Source organism: Hemitrygon akajei, chromosome 14, assembly GCF_048418815.1.
Source record: "Hemitrygon akajei chromosome 14, sHemAka1.3, whole genome shotgun sequence".
NCBI lineage: Eukaryota > Metazoa > Chordata > Chondrichthyes > Myliobatiformes > Dasyatidae > Hemitrygon > Hemitrygon akajei.
Window position 1 is genome coordinate 16,013,847 of NC_133137.1, and position 25,453 is coordinate 16,039,299.

A 25,453-nucleotide genomic window follows, 5' to 3' on the forward strand; every position below is an offset into this window, starting at 1 on the left:
TTTATATGTGCATACTGATACCTATCTTCCAAATAACTACTTAACCAGTCATGTGCCACCCCTCTGTTACTATATCTTTCTAATTTTGTTAATAATAATTTATGGTCCATGGTGTCAAATGCTTTTTTTAGATCAAGGAATATTCCCATTGTGTATTCATTTTTTTCTATAGCGTTTGATATTTCTTCTACAAATCTATTAATGCTATTGTCGTGGTTCTGTTTTTTTCTGAAACCATTTTGCTGTTCACAGAGTATATTATGTTTTGTTATAAAATCATTTAACCTTCTTACAAATATTTTTTCCAATATTTTGGAAAACTGTGAGAGCAAAGAAACTGGTCTATAATTTGAAAATACATGTTTATCTCCAGCTTTGTGTATTGGAATAATCTTGGCTATTTTCATTTTATTTGGAAATTTTCCAGCAATCAAAGAGTGATTACAGATATGAGTCAGTGGTTCCACAACACAGTCAATGATGTTTTTAATTAAATACATATCATATCCATTCCAATCTGTTGATATCTTACTCTTTGATATATATACAGTACTATATCAATTATTTCTTTTTCATCAGTTGCTCTAATAAACAAAGAGTTTTTTGAGGATGTAACCAGGAAGTTAGACGGGGGAGATCCAGTGGATGTAATGTACCTCGATTTTCAGAAGGCATTTGATAAGGTCCCACTTAGGAGATTGGTGGGTAAAATCAAAGCTCAGGGCATTGGGGGGGGGGGGGTCTATTGTCTATTGATAATATTACTATTTACTCCATCTTTATTGCTGGCTTCAGTAATTGATTTAGCTAATTTGGTTCCCACATTAACAAAGAAATCATTAAACCTATCTGCAACCAAATTAGTATCTTTTATTACCATATCATTGTTTGAATTAAAGTAATAAGGGTAAATTGTTTTTCTTTCATCATTTTTAATACTTTTAAAACTCTCCAAGTATTTTAATGTTATTTCTATTATTCTCCAATAATTTACTATAATAACTCCTTTAACTAGATCTCATAATACTTGTCAGCTTATTTTTATATATCTTATATTTAATTTCAGCTTCCTTTGTTCTATGTTTTAAGAATTTCTTATATACAGTAATACATTTTTCTTTTTACAAGCATTTTGTATTCCCTTTGTTAACCAAGGCTTATCAATATACTTCTCTTTGTCAACTTTTTCTAACTAGAGGGCACATATAAATTATGCCAAACCAAAAATGTCAAAATCTATTGCAATACTGTACAAAGTGCAAGATTTCTTAAATCAGAAGTCTTTGTATACTTTATACTGTTCACTTATAGTCCCATACATGACTTACTGTGTAGAGGTATGGGGAAACACATACAAAATAAATACAAATAATGTTTCTACTCCAAAAGAAAGCCAAATGAATTGTAAATAAGACAAGTTATTATGAGCCAACCAATCCATTATTTATTCAACTAACCACTTTAAAATTCAGAGATTTTGTAGATTTTAAAATAATACAAATTATGTATAAAGTAAAAAATGGACAGTTACCACAACGTATCCAAAGATTGTTTAAAATGAGAGAAAGTCAACATGATTTGAGAGGAACATGTATATTTTTCAAAAACAAAGGATAAAAACAAATGTAAAAAAATAATAGTATTTCAGTCAGAGGGGTGAATCAATGGAACAGTTGTAGTGAGAATTTAAAAACATGCACTACACTTACCAAGTTAAAAAAATTATTTTAAAATAATTTAATGATCAAATATAAAATACATGATTTAAAATGAATGTGAGTAATGTAAATAAATGATACTTGGAATTGGATTTTGTGTTAAAAGATTATGTAATTTTTTGTTTTGATGTGATGATTGATGCCAATTATGTTTTTGTATAAGTAAGAGGGGTAGGCGTAATAAGCTGTATCTTCATCCTGCACCCTTTTGGTCCGTGTTAAAGATTTTTATTATTTAATTTTGTCTTATGAAATCATTGTTGAAAATGATGCCTTTTGTTATGTTTGTACTGACCGAAATAAAATTTCATTCATTCATTCATCCATCATATATGCTGGGGAAAGAACTAAATCATTTTTCGCTACCTGACTACTTTTTATTTCTTTTTTGCACTATTTACTTAAGTATTTGATATATATACTTTTTCTCTATATTATCATTGTACTGCTGCAGCAAAATTAACAAATTTCACAATATATGCCAGTGATATTAAACCTGATTCTGCGATTATGGATGGTAGGAGATTCAGGCGCACTTCATGATTATATGAGGAAGTATGCAATACTGGCAAATAAATTGGGGAAGGGACTAGCAGGAACCAGAAGAAACTCGATGGGCCAAATGGCCTCTTACGTCATAAGGAAATATGAATTTTACATCAGCATTGATATGATGAATTTGCAATGGTGGAGATAACCTTTTAGTCACAAAAATCTAACCCTGTCGAAGGCTTTTAAGGTGATTGCTTCTTCGCTGGTTCGAGGGTGAGAGCCTTCCAATTCAGTTGTGAGATTTCGGAGATAAGAATGGAAGGCTTGAAGTCACTGAGCAGGAGCAGCTTGAAGATCGACTACTGCTCCCAACAAATCAAATTGCAAATAATGGCATTGTGGGAAATAAATTTGTAAATTTCCCTGCATCAATTAGCAAAGTCAAGCAACAATTCAGAAATGACCCCACCTATTCGCCTGTGTTGGGAGTGGGAAGTGTTTGGTGGTTGCACAGGAAGACCGGGGCAGTTGTGAGGCGGCCGGACGCCTTTGGCGGGCGCACCTCGGCTTCCCCGGGCTGGTGATGGCGAGAGCCGTGCTCCTGGCCGCGCTGCTTCTCGCAGCCCTCGTGTCCGTGGACTCGGCCAAGGCACGGCGGGCCACCACGCACGAGAAGTCCAACAACTTTTTCAGACAGGTCGCAAATGGCATTTACCGGAATCTGGTGGCCGTTTTCGGGGAGCAGGTGGTGGAGGCGGTCTACAAGGTAAGGTTGCGCAGGAGGTGGGGCAGGAAGAGAGGAGAGGGAACGAGGAGGTGGAGTAGGGAAGAGGGAGTGTGAATGGAGCTAGCGGGGTATGTAGGGGTAGGATGGGTCAAGACGGCATGGAGGGGGTTAGAATAAGGCAGGAAGGGCAAGAGTGGATGGAAGGGTTGAAGTGGGGTGAGTGGGTGGAAGGGTTGGAGTGGCGCGAGTGGGTGGAAGGGTTGGGGTGGAGGGGTTGGAGTAGGGCGAATGGGTGGAGGGGTTGGAGTAGGGCGAGTGGGTGGAGGGGTGGGAGTGGGAGTAGGGGCAAGAATGGGAGGAGGGGTGGGAGTAGGGGCAAAAGTGGGAGGAGGGGTGGGAGGAGGGTCAAGAGTGGGAGGAGGGGTGGGAGTGGGGCTAGAGGGGAATGGGTTGAGCAGAAGGAGAGGTTAGGATGAGGCAAGAAGCAAAGGGGTACGAATGGGATGATGGGTAAAGGGGTGTAGGAGTGGGGTAAGAAGGGAAAGTTGAGGATAGGATAGGTGAGGGGTAAAAGGGTATAGTCAGAGGAGTGGGGGTTGAGTGAGGGAATGGGAAGAATGAGTAGGATGAGGGGAAGGTGAGTGAGGGGAGAAGAAGGAGGGGATGCAAGAGAAGGTAGGGAAGAGCAGAAATAGGATGAGGGGTCTGGAGTGGCTGTAGCGAGAGGAGGATGAGGGTGTGGGAGCAGGGGAAGGGGGTAGTGGCAGGGGTTGAGACGGGAAGAAGTTGAGTTAGAGGGCAGGAGATGAGATGAGGGAGGGTTGTGATGGGGGGGAAGTCAAGGGATGAGGTAATAAGTAGAGGGGCAGTGGGGACGAGGAAGGGAGGGGGAGGATCGGGGAAGCGGACAGAGGACGTGAGCATGAGGGTGGGAGAAGGGAATGAGCTTGAGAAAGTAGGCAGAAAAGGGAGCTGTTGGCAATGAGAGTGGGAGGTGAGAAGGAAGAGTGAGTGAGTGAGCGAGGATCAGAGGGAGCGAGAGAGGAGGTGTGGAAGTGCAGATGAGGGTGGGATAGGGAAATGAGGATCTAGTAGCACTGTTTCCTCTAAGCTGCATGGGTGCACAGCCACACAGTAACTGAAATGTTCCCACACCCATAGCTGTTGTTGCTGTGCATCTGGAATTTTCTCTTATATTATGTAAATATAATTTTGAAATTACGCTAATATAATTGTGAAAATATCCAAATTGTAACAACACAGAACGGAAGTAAGTAGCTTATTATTACTAAACCGCCGGTCTGCTGATTGCCAACGCCATCTAGTCAAAACTTTTTATTTTTGCCATTCTGCCTGCCAGCTGTTTTGACTACCTGACGTTGTTTACTTGTGTTTGTTTGATGTGCATGTTACAAAAAAAAATTTTTAAGTGCTGCACAGTCTTTAGACCATGTAAAAATTTCCTGCTCAGTGCAATGGTTGGTTCACACAGCTGTAGATATAAAGAGAAAGTTGCCTGGTAGAATAGAGGATGGAGAGTTGGGCATGAAAGGGTTAATGTATGAGGCGCATTTGAGGGCTTTGGGCCTGCACTCGCTAGCGTATTAAAGAACTGGGTGTGGGGGGAGTGGGAGATCTCATTGAAACCCATGGAATATTGAAAAGCCTTGACTGAGTGTAAGTGGAGAGGGTGTTTCCAATAGTGGGAGAGTTTTGATCTAGAGGGCACAGCCTCAGAATAGGACATCCATTTAGGACAGAAATGAGGATGAACATATTTTATCAGAGACTGGTGAATTTGTGGAGGCCAAGACATTAGGTATATTTAATGCTGGCGTTGATAGGATACTTGATTTGTCAAGGTGTCAAAATGGGGCTGAGAGGGTTAATAAATCAGCATGATGGAATGGCAGAGCAGACTCGATGGATTGAATGGCCTAATTCTGTTCCTATGTATTTTGGTCTTGTGGTCTAATGGAGAGGAAGGAGGCAAGGATGATGAGGGAACAGCGCATGGCTGTGTGAAGAAAGGGAATGTAGGAGCCATGCATCAGTCCTCTGACCGTGTTGAGAGTAATTATGTTTATTCTGGTAATTAGTCACATGAGTGGGGGGGGGTGTGGTAAAAGCGAAGGGAATAAGTTATGTATTTAGGTTTTGTTTTTCACAGTTTGTAGTATCTGGGGGCCGGCAGATGATTTAGCTTTTAGTGACTGCTCAGTTATACTTAGCCACGCTTAGGTTTCATTGCTTCAAGATTGTACATTTGCTAATTGCTAATAAAGGATTGGACACGTATCGTCGACATTTAGAGCAATCGTTACTGGAGTGAAGGCGCGCCTTGCAAGTATAACATCTGTGGGGGTTGCAGGCGGCAGCAATTGTTTTGGTTTGACCGCTACGGGGAGGTAGAATCGGAAGGAAGATCGAGGAGGAGGGAGGACAAAGTGCTTGGATGGAGTTTATGGGGCGTGGATGGAGGGGAAGAATAGAGGTGTTTGGGGGAGCTGAATGGGTGGGGTAAAGGCAGTTTAGATTGGGGAGGGCGTGGCAAGGAGAGGATAGTGAGTGGAGGGGAGGGTCATTGTAGAGGGCTTGGAAAGGGGATGCGGAAGGAGGTGGTGGGTTTGAGGATGGGGTTTGGGCTTGAAGGATGGAAGTGATGATCACAGGGGAGGGGCGGGCAGAGTGGTTTCAGGAGGAAGAACAAATGGTGACATTTATACAAAGTGATACTGCTCAGGCTTGTATTGCAGCTTTGAGTTGCTGAGATGAAAGTTTAATGTTATTTTTTTGGAAACAAATGAAGTTCAGTGTCATCTGTATTCTGATCATAATAATTTGTAACAAATAATTTGCAGTCATGACTTGCTGTATCCCCACAAAGGCAACAGGCTTGTTTTGCCGTTGGTAAATAGCAGCACCCAGTGGTCAATTGTGTGTATTGCTGTTGTACGGGATCTTTTTAATGCTAATTGTAGCTTTCATTTACAAAGTTCATGTAACCTTCAGTTATAATTACTTTATTTCAGATAAACACTGAGCTGCTCTTAGTGTAATGTTAAAATGGAATGATTTTTGCATTGATATTTGATTTTTAAAAACATCTTGGTATTGCCTGAAGTGTTTTTATCCAGCCACCCTGGGCTTTGGGATGGAGGGGTAAAGAGAAGCACATTACGGGTTTCATACTGTATGTCAACTGTACTCCACTTTATTTTTGGACAGATTGAATTAGAATTCATGGTCTAATGAACAAAATGTTCTTCCAGTTTTTCTCCAGAGCAACTGAACAGTTTGTCTTTGGTATGGATGTGTTGGTGGAAACCGTGTGGAAAATATGGGCGGACCTCCTGGAAATTCTTGGAATTGATGGTAAAAAGTTGCTTGTTCACATTGGGATGCAAGAGACATTGAAATGAAAGAACTTGAGTCTTTATGCCTGCTTTGTTATCAAATTACTGCTTGATAGAATTTTGCATGCACCAAAGGCTGTGAACTTCCATTACATAAGAAGATGAAGGCAAATATCTGCCTTGTGTCTAATGCAGGATAATTTCCATTTTGATGTTGCATTTGATACAGAATACATACCGGTCGTTGACCTAAAGTTTGACATTTAATTATCCAATATCGATTTGTTTGGAAATCGTAGTTCCACATGTCACTCATTCATAGTCTGTAGCATAGGTGAGAATTTTTCCCAGAATCGAGGTCTGGACCGCAAGCAAGGTGTGCAGTCAGAGTGAGGAACGTAGGCAGAAACTCAGTTTCCCCAAATCATTTCAGAGTTCAAAATAAATTTATTATGAAAGTAAATATGTGTCACAAACAGGAGAAGATCTGCAGATGCTGGATATCCAAATCAACGTGCACAAATGCAGGCCAGGCAGCATAGTGGAAAAGAGTAGACAGACAATATTTTGGGCTGAGATCCTTCTTCAGGACTGGAAAGGAAGGGGAGAAGTGAGAGTAAGAAGGTGGGGGGGGAGGGAAGTAGTCATACACAGTGGCAAGTGATAGGTGAAACCAGGTGGTGGGGGAGAAATGAAGTAAAGAGCTGGAAAGTTGATTGGTGAAAGAGGTAAGAGGCTGGAAGGGGGGAATCTAATAGAGGGTAGAAGACCATGGAAGAGAGGGAAGACGGAGGAGCACCAGATGGAGGTGATGGGCAGGTAAGGAGAAAAAGTGAGAGGGAAGCAGGGATAGGGGAATGGTGAGGGGGAGCAGTTAGCAGATGTTTGAGAAATCGATGTTCATGCCATCAGGTTGAGGCTACCCAGATGGAATCTAAGATATTGCTCCTCCAACCTGAGTGTGGCCTCATAGAGGCAGTAGAGGAGCCCTTAGACTGACATGTCAGAATGGGATTGGGAAGTAGAATTAAGATCGGTGTCTGCAGGGAAATCCTGCTTTCTTCTGGCATATGTTACGTAGGTGTTCGGCGAAGCGGTCTTCCAATCTATGTCAGGTCTTACCGAGATACAGGAGGCCACACCGGGAGCATCGGATATGGCAGATGACCCCAACAGGCTCATGGGTGAAGTGTCGCCTCACCCGGAAGGACTGTTTGGGGCGCTGACTGGTCGTGAGGAAGAGATGAAGGAGCAGGTGTAATGCTTGTTCTGCCTGCAAGGATAAGCACCAGGAGGGAGGTCACTGGGGAAGGATGAATGGATGAGATCCCTGCAGAAAGTGGGGGCGGGGGAGGGAATGATGTGCTTGGTGGTGGAATCCCAAGGGGGAGGTCATCCCATTAGTTTTGGAATGAAAAGCCTTGTCCTGAGAGCAGATGCGGTGCAGGTGGAGGAACTTAGAATGTGGATCACATTTTTGCAAGTGACCAGTTGGAAAGGGATATAGTCCAGGGAGCTGTGAGAATCAGTGGGTTCATAAAAGTTATCATTAGATAGACTGTCTACAGAGATAAGAGTCGGAGAGATTGAGAAAGGGGAGAGAGGAGGTGTCGGAAATGGACCAAGTAAATTTGAGGGCAGGTTGGAAGTTGGAGGTAAGGTTGAAGTCGATGAATTCAGCATGGGTGCAGGAAGCAGCACCAATGCTGGTCGTTGATGTAGTATTGGAAGAGTTGGGGGAGTGATACTGGTGTAGGTTTCGAACATGGACTGTCTCACGTAGCCGACAAAAAGGCAGGGATAGCTGGGACCCACACAAGTACCCGTGGCAACACCGTTGGTCTTGAGGAAGTGGGAGGAGCTGAAGGAGAAATTACTGAGAGTGAGGACCAGTTCCGTCAGATGGAGGAGAGTGGTGGTGGAAGGGAATTGGGATTGGTTGGGTCTGTTGTCCAGAAAGAAGCAGAGAGCTTTAAGGCCCTCCTAATAGGGGATAGAGGTTATGGGGACTGGGCATCCAGAGTGAAAATGATATGACTGGGGTCAGGGAACTTGAAGTCATTGAAAAGATTGACAGCATGTGAAGCGTCATGGATGCTTGTAGGAAGGGACTGAACCGGGGCGGTATAACAGAGTCGAGGTATACAGATACAAGTTCGGTGGGGCAGGAACAAACAAACAATGGGTCTACCTGGACAGGCAGGTTTATGGATCTTGGATAGGAGGTAGAAAAGGGAGCTGCAGGGTAAGGGAACTATGAGGTTGGTGGCAGTGGATAGGAGATCCCCAGAGTTGATAAGGTGGCTGATGGTGTGGGAGACAATGGCCAGGTGCCCCTTAGTGGGGTCCTGTTTGAGGGTTAATTAAGTGCAGGTGTCTTGAGTGTTGTTTCCTGGCTTCAGCTGGGTAGAGATCAGTCCACCAGACTACTGCAGTAACCCCATTATCTGCAGGTTTGATGGTGAGGTTAGTCACCGTATAGTACGCTTAGATTCATTTTCTTGAGGGCATACTTAGTAAATCCAAGAACCATAGTAGGATTATTGAAAGACTGCACCCAACAGGAAAAGACAACAAACTGTGTAAACACTAAACAAATAATGATAATAGATAAATAAGCAATAGATATCGAGTTCGAGATGAAGAACCCTTCAAAGTGAGTGCATAGGTTGTGGGAACCTTTCAGTAACAGGGTGAGTGAAATTGGGTGAAGTTATCCCCTCTGGTTCAAGAGTCTGATGTTTGAGGGGTAATAGCTGTTCCTGAACCTGGTGGTGAGAATCCTGAGGCTCCTGTATTTTTAGCTCATTCTAGATCAGTTTCCTGCTTTCTTTAACCTTAGCTTGTTCACTTAAAAAATTATTAATCTCTAATTAAATATAGAAAAAAGTGACTTAAAAGTGTACTATCTTGTAGTAGTCTGCGATATCTGCTCACCTAGCTTCACCAAAGTCCTAAGATTATTTTACTGTACAATCATAAGTACACAAGTTTACTTTGGTTTAAGTTAAAACACTGGCTTTAAAGATCAAGTAAGTGCACTTAAGACTGAATAAAGTTAAATATTTTAGTCAAAGCCAATTATTCTATTTGTTCCCATTTTGTTCTGCACCAAATAGTTCATGTACAGTTTGAATCAGCTGTGTAATTTACAATAAAAACTGAGAATGCTGGGGGGAGAACTCAGCAGGTTAGTGAAAAGCAAAGCTGTCAATTTTTTCAGCTCTGCGATCCTCTCCCGTAACTTGATGCAGTTTAGTTTTTGCATTCCCACAAAAGGAATGGTTGAATGATTTTCATAGAGTGAATAGCTAATTGAATTGCTTTGTTTATTATGGTAAGTAAAATTGTTTTTTTTTATTCTTGCAGCATCCAACCTGCACCAGTATCTGAATCCAGCGACAGCAGTTCACCACCCATCTCAAGTCCTCCTGATATCTGTTGCTGTGCTTTTAGCTTACTGGTTTATATCAATGTGTCTGGGACTTCTGTTTTATATGTTACGCACAGTATTTGGCTATTTTTTCTGGATTGCCCGAATCATCTTTTTTGCCCTTGCTTGTTTGTATATTCTGCAGAAGAATGAAGGTGATCCTGAAGGTGCCGTACTCCCCCTTTGCATTCTAGTTTTGACATATGTTATAACTGGTCCAGTTGGCTTTTATTGGAGGAGAAGTGGTAATCATGTACAAGATAAACTTGAACACCTTGATGGTCAAATCAGGCTCATGAACATTCGTCTTAATAGAGTCTTGGAAAAACTCGACCAAAATGCTGCTTAGTGCTGGAAAAACACCATTGCTTATCACCAGCACTGTTTAATATATAATGAACCATTGTCAACAGGTGTGATTTGGTCAACCCATGTTCGTAACAATCAGGATTAGTTGTGAAGTGTCAGTGAATTAGTGACCAGTAATTATATTCCTAAATTTCCTTTTTTATCATTCAACCTTTTTTTAATTTTTATACTCATTGAGTATATTATTACTAATAACAAGTGGTAAATTGTTGTATCTTAATATTTTCTTTAAATGTCTTAAATACATATGGTTTGTTTTCATTGCTATAAAAGTAAAGGCAATGGTGAAATATGCTGGACCAGTTTGTTTGGAATCGCCATCCATGGTCCCTGCATACCCTTGCTTACTGGGCAATATGCAGAGGGCTTTATCTTCCAGTTTGCACCAGTGACTGATCACCAGATTTTCAGAGACCCATTAATATGGAAGTATTCTTTTAAGTTTCAATGGCCAGCATAATTTGGTCTAATATTCTTTTCAACCTATTCAACTTTTGTGGGGGAAGAGAGGAGTGTGTGCTTAATAATTGTGCACCATCGTTTCTGTGCTCTTTGTGCATTCATAGATAAACTGGATGATTTTTAGCACTTGCACAGTTTGCAATTAAAACCAAGGACAAACTCAAAGACATTTTGTACAATTTTTCCTTCTAGTTTCCCCCTTCCTGTCCATTTCAGTGTAGCTATGTTGTTAGATCCTTAATTATGTAAGTGAACTTAAGTTGGTGTTCTATATGCAATGTGCTGTGATGAAAAGAAACAGTCCAGATTTCTTCCTACTGTGCATTTGAAATTTTCCTTTGGTTTTGTGGGTACATTGCATGTGAATAGAAGTATGGTATAGAAATGTGTATATTTGCAATCATTTATTGCCAATTATTCGAAGATCATAGATCTATTAATATGGCATGTTTATAATCGTGATGAGTGATTCATTGACAGATTATTTATGTATAGCCTAATTATGATATATTAAAAAAGATGTAAAGTTTACTGTTTACCATCCCACTTCCAGTCTTCAATAGAACTTTATTTAAAATAGATAGCCTCATATTTAGGGCTGACCACACAAATTTGTATGATTCCTCTTAGAGATCATCAATTCCACAGGATAGACGAGTAGAGTTGTAAATGGTTGCAGTCAAATGTGACTATCGAGGAAATGAATCAGACTTTGTGCTGGAGTCTCCCTGTTCTTTGTTATGACTGATCAGGTAAGAAAAACATGAGGAGGATGGGAATTTAAGTTATGAAGATCTATGAAATTTATACTAAGTGGAGTTAATTCCACCAACAAATAGTGATTTATATTGGTTCTAGAGCAGGGTTCCCAACCTGGGATCCATGGCCCCCTTGCTTAATGTTATTGGACCATGTCATAATGAAGATTGGGAACCCCTGTTCTAGAGGATGTTCTCAAATGCTGTATGCTCTGGAGTTTAGAACCAAGCACTTCACACTAGAAAAATGCTATTTTTTTGTAGCCATTGAACATTAATTGAAGTTATTGTGGATTCTGAATTGTAGGAAAATCATTAATATTTTAAAACGTATATTTGAAGTGATTGAATAAATCATGATAATCTTATTTGAGCTAGCATTGTAGCCAGATTTAAAACTCGGTGTATTGAAATAATTTCAAAACCTAACTTTAATATTATACAAAGTGGACTTTGTTAATTTTTGGCGATTTTCATGTGAGAATTTCATTGCTAGTTCATTATTTGACTGTACTAATTTTTCATTGAGCCACATGATATTTTCAGCAAGTCAAATAATGTGTTTTATGCCTTCTTACAAAAATCATAGTAATGTACTTAGATTTTTTTCAGTCAAAGCCTTTAATTGTCCAGATTCAAACAAGAGTCATGCATTTTGTGAATTGCACTGTATAATTATACGTTACAGTTAAGTATTTGGATTCTGTCAGTGTCATTTTTACCTATATATGGAATCTGTTAAGCAATGCTACTGTACGTTAATAAAAGCAAAAGAATTAGTACATTTTCAATTATGTTTCTTTAAAATTGCACGTTGTTAGATTTAAAGCTTCACTGGCAGTGAGTCAGTAAGGTTCCTTGAACTAAATACAAACATTCAAAATTAGTTTTGCAAATATCGTCAAGCTATTGGATCAGAAGATTATGGGAATACCTATGATCTTATTGAATGGTTTTCAGAGATCCATGCAAATGTTTTAATATCTAACCAATGCATTATTATTGGTTAGACATTTCTGTGGATGGATGTAAAACACTGCCTGTTACAACATTTTTTGGGTTTAGCATATTTACATTTAGCAATTGACTTTGGCTACCAGTCTTCACATCTGAATATGTATTGTGGATTTAATTTGCAGTGCAGCTCCGAATAATGGGTTCCTAAAAGCCGTGAATCTCTGGCTACGTCCACACTTGACCGGATAAATCCGTAACCGAAGCTTTTTCTCTTCATTTTGATCCTCTGTCCACACTGAAATAGCATTTTCCTCCCCCGAAAACAGAGCTTTTCTAAAATGCCCTCCAGAGTGCGTAAATTTGAAAGCGCCGATTGGGCAGAGTAATGTGGACGGGGTAACGGGAGAGTTCCAGAAACGCTGTCATGACATGCCGGAACAGATGGTGGCGGCAACGCGGCATTTCATTGTTTTTTTGAACGCAACCCCCACACAACCTAACAATTTCAGAACAGACAGCAACGAGACTGAAGCCAGAAGAGTTAGAAATGTACTCGCCAACTACTATGACATGACTTACTGAATAAATAAGTATACTCCCTTGTCTTTGCTTGTATGAAGGTAGTTTACCTATTTATGCAAGTACTTCTCTGACAATAGATATATAACATTGTATGGAAATACGAGATAGCACTGATGCAGACATGTTTTATACGTTTAACAAGGTGCTTTATTAATGCAACAGAGTTAGTCAGTTTTTCAATGTTTGTTGTCAGCCAGTTTATTCTGTCCGTGAACTCCCTGTTGGTTGCCTCCATACGCTGCAGTATATGTGTTTTTTTTTCCAGTTTTAAGTCCTCCTGCGCGAGAGCCAACAGCTGTCTATCGTTATGGCAATTTCCTTTTAAGTTTTCCTAGTTTGTAACTGCACAAACGTGTACTTTCACAGTGAGATTCGACACCAAACATGTCGCTTGTTTTCTGTAGATGTGTCCTGAGCATGCGCAGGAGGAGGAGATTCGCCCAAATACCCGTTTTAATGTGGATGGAGGTATTTTCGGAAACGCTTGGTGTGGACCCCTATCACTTTTAGGCGAAATCGGCGTTTTCAAAATTATCCGGTCTAGTGTGGACGTAGCCTCAGACCAGACTATGCAGATTAAAATTCATTTGGATGTCTGTGGTGCACGTTAGAATTGGGAGGTGTGAAGTTTGTGTGTAGTTTCAAAGAAAGCATTGTAAATATGGAATTATTTTGATGCTTAGCACATAAAATATCAAGCCCCACGTTGGGCCAGCAGACCTTTCGACTGAAAGCGTCTACGTATGATGCCTGCTATACCTTGTTTTGTCGAATAAAGAAACTGTTTCTACCAGTGCTTTTTTTGCGGCGACTTCATTCACGTGACATTTGGTGTCAGCAGTGGGATACCTTTCTGCGACCCATCATGTGGCCAGTGATCTCAGCAGTCTAAGTGGGTGAAATTTTTTTAAATTAGCACTCACATTTGGGTCTGTTTGGGTTGGCGGTACAGGGGAACACGGAGGGTTGAATTGGTAGGTACAGAAGTCGTGTTTGTGTGTGTTTGCGTAAGAGACGAAACTTTGTGTGTTAATTTGGTGAGATGGAGCCACCGGTTGAGGAGGGTGGCTACCGAGTTTTGGGACGCCAGAGTGGGGGTGTGTATGCTCGTTTGAGGAGCTGCATTTTAGTGTACGCGTTTTGCGAGTTTGATGCAAAAGAATGCAGCAGGCATCATGAGCTAGATGCTCAAAAGTGGTGGATTGCAGAGTACATTTTCTGCAGTTTTAGCATGTGTTGTTTAACTGCTACCCATCATTTTTATTTTGCTTAGTGTGGAGATATTTTAGCGAGAGATTTTACCCAGATATATCTGCCAGGATGGCACCTATTGAGATCAGGCAATGCCAGGTTGAAAACCCTGATAATCCGAGCCAGCTCTTGACCCTGATCATGAACATTCATAACCCCGTCACCCCCTGGGAGAAAGAATGCCTTCTGTCAGAGTTGTCCTCACTTAAAGTTGTAGGTGGGAATTCGGAAGTCTGGTGCAAGCTCAAGGAAATGGTTGAACTTCAAAGATATACACGTGTTGGTAAAAGCAACATGCCCAAGGAATACGTGGGACACCAGGGGCTGCAGGATGGTACATGGGCAGCTACTGGGAATGCCAGCAATGAAGAAGGATATCGCTCTTTTAAAGGGGCCACAGTGAGACAGCGACTGTGGGGGAGGTGAGAGTAACTGGGGAGTGATAATGGCACTGATTCAAAGAGCGAATGAGACAGCCATGGATTATGCAGAATGTAAATATAGAGTGTATGAGGAGCATTCAGCGTTGGATCTAGGGAGGGATGACCCAGTCTCCCTGAAAATGCTGGAGCTCAGCCCACCAGGAAGTTTTAGATTTAGGAATAGCGGTGGGGTCGACCTACTCCGATAGTTTTTTGTGAGACAGAGGTAGGCGAAAGAAAGTGGAAAGGGAAATTGTAGTGGCTATAGCGGGTGCCCCTGTTGTGAAGTATCAGGGTTTGCTTTGTGTGCCGGCATCCAGGGCACGTAGCAAGGAATAGACATGGGAGGGTAAAGGAATTGACATGCTACAGCTGTGGCTTACCGGGACATGGTTGGAGGCAGTATCCTAAAAGGAGGCGAAAGTCACGGTCATCCCATCAGCGCCCAGTCTGTCCAATCTCTCTGCCGATCACATCTTAGTGCTGGTGAAGACAGCAAAATAGCTGGCGGCAGCCCCCACTGCCAGCGCTGGTAACCCGCGAATGTATACAACATTGTTAGGGGGCCGGCAATGCAATATATCGGGGCATTCGATAACTGTCCTACCCTTGCCAACATCCGGACAAGCTATTTATATTACAGGTGTAGGAGGGAAAACAGTGAAAGCAGAAAGAAGCGAATTGCAAATACTCGAAATCGGCGGAGCGCAGCTTTCGGTGAATTTCTAGGCATATCCAAATAATGGGGGGGGGGTACTATCCCTGGAATAGATATTCTAAGAGAAGCAGGGGCCGTTGTAGATTAAGGAAAGGGAGAAATAACGTGGATAAGGCAGGGGCACGAGCACGTATAAACAATATAATACACAACCTGGCTAGCATAGTCGCAGCTGCCCCGATCATCGGAGGCTGGAGCTAAGATGGTGTTCATGGGTTACTTTTTCAGCAGTGGGCCAGACACAAGCGATATTGTGGTCGAATAAAGATATACCCAGTTAAAGCTGTTCAGGGCATGGTGAAGGAGCTAAAACACCTGGGGATACTCGGAGAGACAGCGTCAACTACCAACTCGCCTATATGGCCAGTAAAGAAGCTGATGGATGATATAGAAACGGCCCGAAACGGTTCTCACGGACGCTGCCTGACCTGCTGAGTTCTTCCAGCGTTGTGTACCTATTCGATGATATAGACCATCCCGAAATTGCATCCCATTGTGGCGAGCCTTGCAACGATACTGAATGGCCTGTCTCCAGAACATGGTTTTTCAGTCCTGGATATCGCTGATGGATTTTGGAGTCCCGGGACCGATTTGCCTTCACCCTGGGTGAGCGGCAGTACACGTGAAGCAGACTCCCTCGGAGATTCCACGATACCCCCCAGCCAACTTCCAACAAGGTCATGGCGCAGACTTTGGAAAGCTTAATCGAACGTCAAGTGGTCGACCACCGTACAATATGTAGATAATTACCCATCGCTTCTGAAGATGGATGAGGAAGGACATGTCAGATGACAGGCGTTCTGCAATCAGCTTCATGCCCCGTAAAGGGAGTGAGGAAGGCAGTGGTCTAACTACTGCCCTAACTTCACACCGGGGTTCTCGGCACGAGTGATTAAAGCTTGATTAAAGGAGGGAAGCCCCCTCTGGAGGAAGTAAGGCTGGGCCCAGATGAGAAAAAGGCCTTTACAGGTATCAAGAAAGCCCTGGTCTGTGCACCCGCGCTAGGATGGGGCCACGTCTCGCCCCTTTCACCTATACTGCAGCAACGCAGGGCAACAGCGGCCCAAAGCCAGGGACATGTTATTCAATGAAACAGACTCCCGTCGCGGCGGGACTTCAGTCTGCGCCCCGTGGGCAGTGCGATGGGACAACTCGTACTGCACACCGTTGTAAAGCTCCCGAATACGGGGAGGCTGAGGACAGTCACCGGCAGCAGAAGGGCAGCTGGGGTGGCAGTTCTCATCCCCATAGACAAGTCGGTAACGATAGTTAGGGACGCTGCAACGAATCCCGCGAGCACCATCCTAACAGAGGGGGAGGCACACGAGCGCCAAATGGAAATACAAACGTTTGTAGAGGGAGCACAGACAAAATGCTGGAGGAACTCAGCAGGCCAGGCAGCATCTATGGAAAAGAGTACAGTCAATGTTTCGGGCCGAGATCTTTCGGCAGGAGGCTGAGTTCCTCCAGCATTGTGTGTGCGTTGCTTGGATTAGCAGATTCTCTCTTGTTTCTGGTCAGTGTGAAGGAAGCACCGCTGGAAGGGGAAGCAGAGGACATTTTTTTGCAGACGGGTCTCGGAGGTACCTAGACAGGAAATCACGAACTGGGTGCGCCGCGGTGAAGGAAATGGGTGAAGAATTAGCTTCAGCAGCACTGGCTGGGGATTGCTCACCTCGGGTGGCGGAACTGGTGTCCCTGGTTGAGGAACGGCGCTGCAGTAAATAGGCAGACGAGTAAATATATATGCAATATGCCTTCGGGGTGGTGCATGATTATCCGATGGCATGGGCACGACTAGGATTTGGAAGCAGTGCGTCTGCCAGCTGAGGTGGCAGTAGTTAAAGTACAAGCTCGCTAGAAAGGAGAGAGTAGGGAGCAGAGGGGAAATGAGTGGCCAGACGTCAGTCCGAGAAAGGCAGCAGAGGAGCGTGGCAATTAGAATTGCAAGTGCGCGGGAAGAAACGACGGAAGCCAGTTTAGTAAAATTATATGAAGAGGAGGAGGAGGAGAAATAGAGGGAAAAGGGAACTAAGGAGGGACCAGAGGGGAGCTGGACCCTCGGGGAGGAGGGACTCGCGGTGACCCCACCATGTATTAGACAGATACGACTGAAGTTGTATCATGGGATGATGCATCGGGGAAGGCAGAGCAGGATCACAACCCTCCGGCAGGACTGGTGGTGGCCAGGGATGGGCGGGGCTGTTGAGAAGTTCTGCCGCCTTTGTATCGTTTGTGCCCAACATAACCCCGGTAAAGGCATGACGCCAGGGTCGAGCGGACCCTGGGAAAACATCCAGACAGACTGCACGGGGCCCCTGCCAAAAAGCAGGCGGGGGAAAAGCTGCTGTCTAGTAATTATGGATCACTTCACCCGGTGGGTAGAGGCTTTCCCAGCAAGGGACTGCACCGCTGCACGGATCCTAGTTCAGGAAGTCCTCCCAAGGAGGGGAACCCCAGTTCAGGTGGAACAGAGTTCACAGGGGAAGTCGGGAGGGAAATGTGCCGGCTGCTAGGGATCCGACAACGGTTCCACGTACCCTACCACCCTCCGAGTTCAGGAACAGAGCAATCAAGGACGCTTTAGCCGATGCTGTAATCGAGACGGGAAAGACCTGGGTCGGGGAATCCTGACGAGATTGCGAGCAAACCCAAAACCGCACGCTGGGTCTCAGCAGCAACGAATTATTGACGGGGGGCGAGCAACGCGACTCCCTGGGGCTTACAGGGACAGAGTATGTGAAAGACCTTTGTAACCAACTTAAAGCGTTGAAGGACCCAGCAAAACAACAGCGGCACATTGCTGATCAGAGAGAGCCGCAGGGAAAGGAGACAGTCCCCCCGCAGCCGGGTGACCAAGTCACGGTGAGGGTGCTGCCTGAAAGGCCGGGGTTTTTGCTATCCCAAGAGATGAACAATAGCCGGCCACACCAGACCCGACCACAGCTGATGAAAACGCACCCCCCGGAAACGGGAAGGCAGAAGATGGGGATGGATTTAAGTTAAAGCTGAGACGGCAGGTTGCGCAACTTCGATAGCATAGCAGACTGGGAAAGATCGCGCCCGGCACCTGAAGGTAGTCACCCCCAGCCTGAGTGGGGAGTTAATACAAATGAGTCGGGCCAGCGATCGACTGGACATTTCGGAAGGGGGTACAACTGGGGAGAGGTCCTTGCAATCATTCAATTAGAAACCACCCCAGCCCCTTCCTGAGAGGCCTCTGAGCCCGATGCCCCCGGAAAGGGAGAGTTTTAGCAACTAGAGGATGAAGGGGTGAGGACAAGGAATGTGGTTGAGCTGAAATCGGCCAGCGGGGGGAGAACCAACCGGCACACGAACGAAGACGCACTTCGAAAAACTGTTCTTCAAATTTCTGCAACAATCTCTCTGCTTAGCATTTTTGTAGAGAGGGTAGATGTAGGTGCACATTTAAATACTCGTGGGTGGGTGGAATTACGAGTCGGGGCATTTTTGCTGCCTTGTTTGAGTAGATCCTCCTTTATGTTGGCCTTTTCTGGTGCGAATATATTTTTGACCAGGACAGCTAAAAGGAGGTTATGTTAGAGCGATTTTGGGTTTAGCGCATTTACACTTAGCAGACGACTTTGGCTACCAGTCCTCATATCTGAATGTGAATCGTGGATTTAATTTGGGGAGCAGCTCTGAGCGATGGGTTCCTAAAAGCTGAAAACCTCAGACCAGACAATGCTGATTAAAGTTCGTTTGTGGTGTGCGTGCGAATCGGGAAGTGTGAAGTTTGGCGGTAGTTTCAAAGAAAGCATTACGGATACATTGTAAATATGGAATTGTCCTTTTGATGTTTAGCACATAAAAATTTGGAGCCTCACGTTGGGCCAGCAGACCTTGCGACTGAAAACGTCTCCGTATGGTGCTTTGTTTTGTCGAATAAAGAAGCTGCTTTGTATCTACAAACCAACCTGTGGTCCTTCCTCCTCTCCCCCACTTCCTTACTCTGACCCTTCATCTGTTTTTTTTTCCAGTTCTGTTGAAGGGTCTCGGCTGGAAACGTCGATTGTACTCTTCTCCATTGATGCTGCCTGGCCTGCTGAGTTCCTCCAGCATTTTGCGGATGTTGCTTGGATTTCCAGCATCTGCAGATTTTCTCTTGTTTGTACTTTTCTCTGGTAACTTCATTCACGCGTCAACGCAGCCCATTCACCAACTCTGACTCTTCTAGAAATACATGCATCATAAATATAGGGAAATGCAATATTAAAAAAGTGAGACTAACTATATCCTATTGAAAGTCCAAACTACAGTAATAGAGTTTGGCCTAATGAACCTGTGCTGGTTGTTTAGGGAGTTATCCAGTTTGTATGCAATCTTATTTATTGAATCGATGTCATGACGACACAAAATAGACCATTGTACCCATGTTGTCTCTTGAGTAGGAAAATCCAATCAATCATGTACTCTGCTTTATCCCCGTGGCCCCACAATTTTTTTCCCTTCAGTTGCTTATTTAATATCCTTTTGCCAGCATTGATCATTGGTGCATCCAATTTAGCAATTTACAGGTCATTACCACCACTTGTATTTCTTGAATCCTCCGTCTGTTTCTTAGATGAAATTTACCCTAATCTATTGGTCTTTTTAAAATTTAAATTTATCATATTTTACACCCCTGTCAAGTATCCCTCAACCTTTTTTTTACTGGAAACTACCCTTGTAACTTCAAAGTCTTATAATTTGAATCATGAAGTCAGACAGCATAGACAAACAGTGTCCTGATGAAGGGTCTCGGCCTGAAACGTCAACTGTATTGACCTGCTGAGTTCCACCAGCATTTTGTGCGTGTTGCTCCCAACAGGATAGAAGCTGGTCTTTTGAACCAAGTTCACACTAACTATCTTGCACTGATCCCATTTTACTCTCCCATCAATTGCCCCAAATTCTTCCACTCACCTACATGCTAGAATTTATTTACAGTGGGTCACATAAAAACCTAACCCACATATCTTTGTGGGAGGAAATCAGAGCACCCAAAGAAATCTGTGGTGACAGAGAGAACATGCAAACTCCATTAATGATGGGTCAGGATTGAACCCAGGTGCTGAACCCTACTATGTGATTAGACGGTATCACTGTGGTAAAATCTCTCAACCATTTCAAGATTCTTTGTAGGCCTCCAAATAATGTGATGGCAGAAGAAAAAATATTCATCACTGCACTTGGACATAATTATTGCTGAGCTTTTTTTTACCTCTGTGCTATTTTCCTGCACAAGCCCCGTATTCCTTGTTTCTGTAATGTCCAAAAATTCATTAGTCTCTCTCTTCAATATCGCTGGTTACTGAGCTGCCACAGCCCTTACATTAAAGTTCCACTGCCTTTTAGGGATTGGAATAGTAAAACCTATTTTGAGACTGGGACCGCTCGTTCTTGACAGCCTGGCCTGAGAAAACATCCACGTTGTCAAATACTTCTTCAAATGACAAAACCTCTTTGCACTGTCCCAATTCAAATCTCTTCTCACAATAAATCTGCCGTCCCAGGCATCAGATTTCTGACCCTTTGCTGTGCAAGTATATACTTACTTGAGAAGGGATACCAGATACATGCACAATGTTCTAGATACTTCTGGAGAGTCCCTGTTTTCACCCACTTGCTTTTCTTAAAGACAGGCATTTGGTAAAACATCACACACAAAATCATTAGACATCTCCCTTTAAAACAATGGAGGGAATAAATACATGGATCTCTAAACCAGTTTGGTTGAAGTTAGTGGTATAAAAGTTAGGGTGGAAAGTTGACAAAGTTGATCAAAAATAATAATTTCTGGCAGAGTGTCATTGTGGGCAGTTCCAAGGTAAATAAAAAAATCCTTAAATAGAGAAATCAAATGAGATCTAAACTCTTACTTATATTGTATTTCTCATTTATGATTGAATAACCTCACCATTCTTAATTGCTCATTCGATAAATTCAAACCTTTAATCTAAAATCAGGAAACACCTGATAGATACTGCTGTGCTTGCACTATTAAGAAAGAAACAGTCTTACCCACTGCATTTATTAGCATCGTGTCCAGTTTACAGTACCACTAAAATCAAGATTCTTATATATAGACCAATCTTTACACCACTCTCTCGCAGCAGTAAATATGCATCCCCTCTGCCACCACTACACAGTGGGCACTGTATTGTCCTTCATCCAGAATGCTCAGACAATAGACCCACCTAACAGGGCAAAGGCAGGATGGATGTGGGAGCACCTGTGTATTCTGGTCCCCCCAAAAATGTTTCACACCTTTTGATAACAAATCACTTCTCCATCATCATCGGGCTCTCTACCCAAAAACACTAAAGGAGTGAATCCCACCACCAGAAGTTAGCTGCAATTGGCAGAAACGCACAGATCCCAAATTAACAAAGTAGAAAATCAACTACATCTTTTCCTTTACTAAGCTTCAAGCTCACAATTGTTTGGCCAAAGTTTGCAACTCTATCACTTTTATTTCTCTCTAAGGATACCTGTCTCTGAAATTCTGCATTATTGTAGGCATGCTGTAGATTTCCCACCCCGATTATGAAGATGAGGAAAAGTTTTGTGACTTGAAGCATTGACTCAGCTTCTCAACTCTGCCTATTGTGTCTCCCTATCACTTTCTGGGTGCAGAAACTGGTTTCTAGCCTCTTTACTATTTTGCCTTTGAACGGAAATAATTGCTTAGACTCTCTTATTTTTTTCAACGTTGTTATCACTATATTTACAGGTCTATCTACCCCTTAATCCCCCTCTCTCTTTTAATACAACTGAAAAGCTTTTGTGTTGAAATTTGTAGTCCTTCAAAGAAAAAAAACACTTGCATTCTTTCTTGCAAATCTTATATCCTCCTTTAAATTTCTGTATATTTCATCCAGTCCCCAGATTTCACTTTTTAGATACATATAAATGTTCCTTAAATGTATGCCGTTACCCGTTTTTGCTGTTTATTTGATGACTTGACTTCTCTTTATTAGTTCTATACTGAGGTGTAGTCTTTTCTTGCAGCGCCACCTAGCTTTCATCTTTAGCTTTACTGTTACTGGCTGGTTTGTTGCCATCAGCCTATTTCATCTCATCAAGATTAACTGTGGCGAAATGCAAAATCTTAGTTTCCCAAACAAAAGAAATTTTTGAGTCAGTGTTTTACAGGATTAGTTGAAGTTGGTTAAATAATAAGTAAATGTATTTTCTCAGCCCATTCGAATTAAAGCTATTGCCCATGTCTGAACTTGCACCAATTCACATTTTCCTTGAGCTTGAGTTTAAGACATTCAGTCTTGTTTGTAAATACCTCCAAGGTCTTTCCTGTCATGTAGCACTCTTCAATAGTACTCTACAGTTGCCTTTGAAAGGTTATGGGGAGAATGCTGAGGAGTGGAGCTGAGGAGGGAGAAAAGGATCAGCCATGATTGAATGGCGGAGCAGACTCGATGGGCCAAATGGCCTAATTCTGTTTCTATGTTTTATGGCCTTACATAAATTAACCCAATTTAAAAGAAAGCATAGTGCAAAGAGTGAGAGAAACTTGTCCTTGGATGAATATGTATTTCAAACCTGAATCACCTATGGCTTAACTGAATAGAGTCGACTGAATATTTACAGTACCCTTCATTTATTGGATACCCCACAGGGTGCTGTTTTTTCAGAGATTTATATAGTGGTAACTGTAGATCGGTAATTTCTCAAAAATAGTTTTCTGCATATTTGTGATAGACCTGCTCTTTAATTGCCTGTGGTGGAGTCTGAAACATTTTTATGATATTGTAATCTAGTGCTTCATATCATGGAGGAAGTAGACAGGAGAATGGGGGTTGAGAGGGATAACAAATCAACCATGATTAAATGGCAGAGCAGACTTGGTGGCCCAATTCTGCTCCCATGTCTTATGGAAGAACATTGAAAGAAAGAAATAATTTTAGTTGGAAACACTGTTTTAAGATGTCAAGCTTGATTAACGTCACTTCTTAATATTACAATTAATTAGAATGGCTATAAATGGTAAAAATGAATTAGATTATTCACCTTGTGTATAAGAACCAAACTTATTCAATTGTAGTTGGAGATTTAGCATTTTAGCGGTTGCTACTAAACCTTTTGTGATCTTGACATATGTATTTTGTTTCTTTTTCAATCTGTAAGTACTGCATTATATTTATCTAACATTTGAAATTATAAATTATTATGAAAATAAGACATGCCAGTCTGTAGGGTTTTGGATTCCAGACCTAACCAATTCCCCTCTACCACCACTCTCCTCCGTCTAGCGGAATTAGTTCTTACTCTCAATAATTTCTCCTTTGGCTCCTCCCACTTCCTCCAAACCAAGGGTGTAGCCATGGGCACCCGTATGGGTCCCAGTTATGCCTGCCTTTTTGTTGGCTTTGTGGAACAGTCCATGTTCCAAGTCTATACAGGTATCTGTCCCACTCTTTTCCTTCGCTACATCGATGACTGCATTGGCACTGCCTCCTGCACGCATGTTGAGCTCATTGACTTCATTAACTTTGCCTCCAACTTTCACCCTGCCCTCAAATTTACCTGGTCCATTTCCGACACCTCCCTCTCCTTTCTTGATCTGTCTCCATCTCTGGAGATGGCCTATCTACTAATATCTACTATAAGCCTACAGACTCTCACAGCTACCTGGACTATTCCTCTTCCCACCCTGTCTCTTGCAAAAAGGCTATCTCCTTCTCACAATTCCTCCGTCTCCGCTGCATCTGCTCTCAGGATGAGACTTTTCATTCCAGGACGAAGGAGATGTCTTCCTTTTTTAAACAAAGGGGCTTCCCTTCTTCCACCATCAACTCTGCTCTCAAATGCATCTCTCCCATTTCCCGCACATCTGCCCTCACCCCATCCGCCCGCCACCCCACTCGGGATAGGGTTCCCCTTGTCCTCACCTACCACCCCACCAGCCTCCAGGTCCAACGTATAATTCTCCATAACTTCCACCACCTCCAACGGGATCCTACTACCAAGCACATCTTTCCCTCCCCCCTCTTTCTGCTTTCCGCAGGGATCGCTCCCTACGCGACTCCCTTGTCCACGTCCCCCCCCCATCCCTTCCCACCGATCTCCAGCCTGGCACTTATCCTTGTAAGCGGAACAAGTGCTACACCTGCCCTTACACTTCCTCCCTCACCACCATTCAGGGCCCCAGACAGTCCTTCCAGGTGAGGCGACACTTCACCTGTGAGTCGGCTGGTGTGGTATACTGCGTCCGGTGCTCCCGGTGTGGCCTTTTATATATTGGTGAGACCCAACGCAGACTGTGAGACTGTTTTGCTGAACACCTACGCTCGGTCCACCAGAGAAAGCAGGATCTCCCAGTGGCCACACATTTTAATTCCACGTCCCATTCCCATTCTGATATGTCCATCCATGGCCTCCTCTACTGTCAAAATGAATCCAAACTCAGGTTGGAGGAACAACACCTTATATACCGGCTGGGTAGCCTCCAACCTGATGGCATGAACATTGACTTCTCTAACTTCCGTTAATGCCCCTCATCCCCTTCTTACCCCATCCCTGACATATTTAGTTGTTTGCCTGTTCTCGAACTCCCTCTGGTGCTCCCCCCCCCTTTCTTTCTCCCTAGGCCTCCTGTCCCATGATCCTTTCCCTTCTCCAGCTCTGTATCACTTTCGCCAATCACCTTTCCAGCTCTTAGCTTCATCCCACCCCCTCCGGTCTTCTCCTATCATTTTGCATTACCCCCTCTCCCCACTACTTTCAAATCTCTTAGTATCTTTCCTTTCAGTTAGTCCTGACGAAGGGTCTCGGCCCGAAATGTCGACAGTGCTTCTCCTTATAGATGCTGCCTGGCCTGATGTGTTCCACGAGCATTTTGTGTGTGTTGCCAGTCTGTAGGGCTTATGTAGGAAAATGTACTGTGGCAGATAGGAATTCAGCACAATGGATAATAAAAAATACCCAGTGACTGGCACCAGCCAACCTACCATTAAGGACACTTATTCAGATATGTGCTGGAAAAGGGCCAGTGACATGATGGATCCCACCCACCCACTGTTTGTCCCACTTCCATCCGGGGGAGGCCAGGACGTTTCCACGCCAGGACCACCAGACTCCGAAGAAGTTACTTTCTCCAAGCATTAAAGGCTGATAACACCACCACCCAGTAACCCACAACTCCATGCCCTCTACCACCTCTACTTTATAAGTTCCTGTCAGTCACC

The 25,453-nt window shown here is 43.2% G+C and overlaps 1 protein-coding gene across 1 annotated transcript; it reads left to right on the plus strand.

The window, feature by feature from the left end:
- Nucleotides 1–2,727: 2,727 nt before the first annotated feature.
- bri3bp (bri3 binding protein) lies at nt 2,728–12,094 on the plus strand. The gene is made up of 3 exons (XM_073065525.1): nt 2,728–2,976; nt 6,210–6,312; nt 9,663–12,094. Exons 1-3 carry the CDS (start codon nt 2,794–2,796, stop codon nt 10,073–10,075), a joined length of 699 nt encoding a protein of 232 aa, XP_072921626.1. The 5' UTR covers nt 2,728–2,793; the 3' UTR covers nt 10,076–12,094.
- The last annotated feature ends 13,359 nt before the right edge of the window (nt 12,095–25,453 follow it).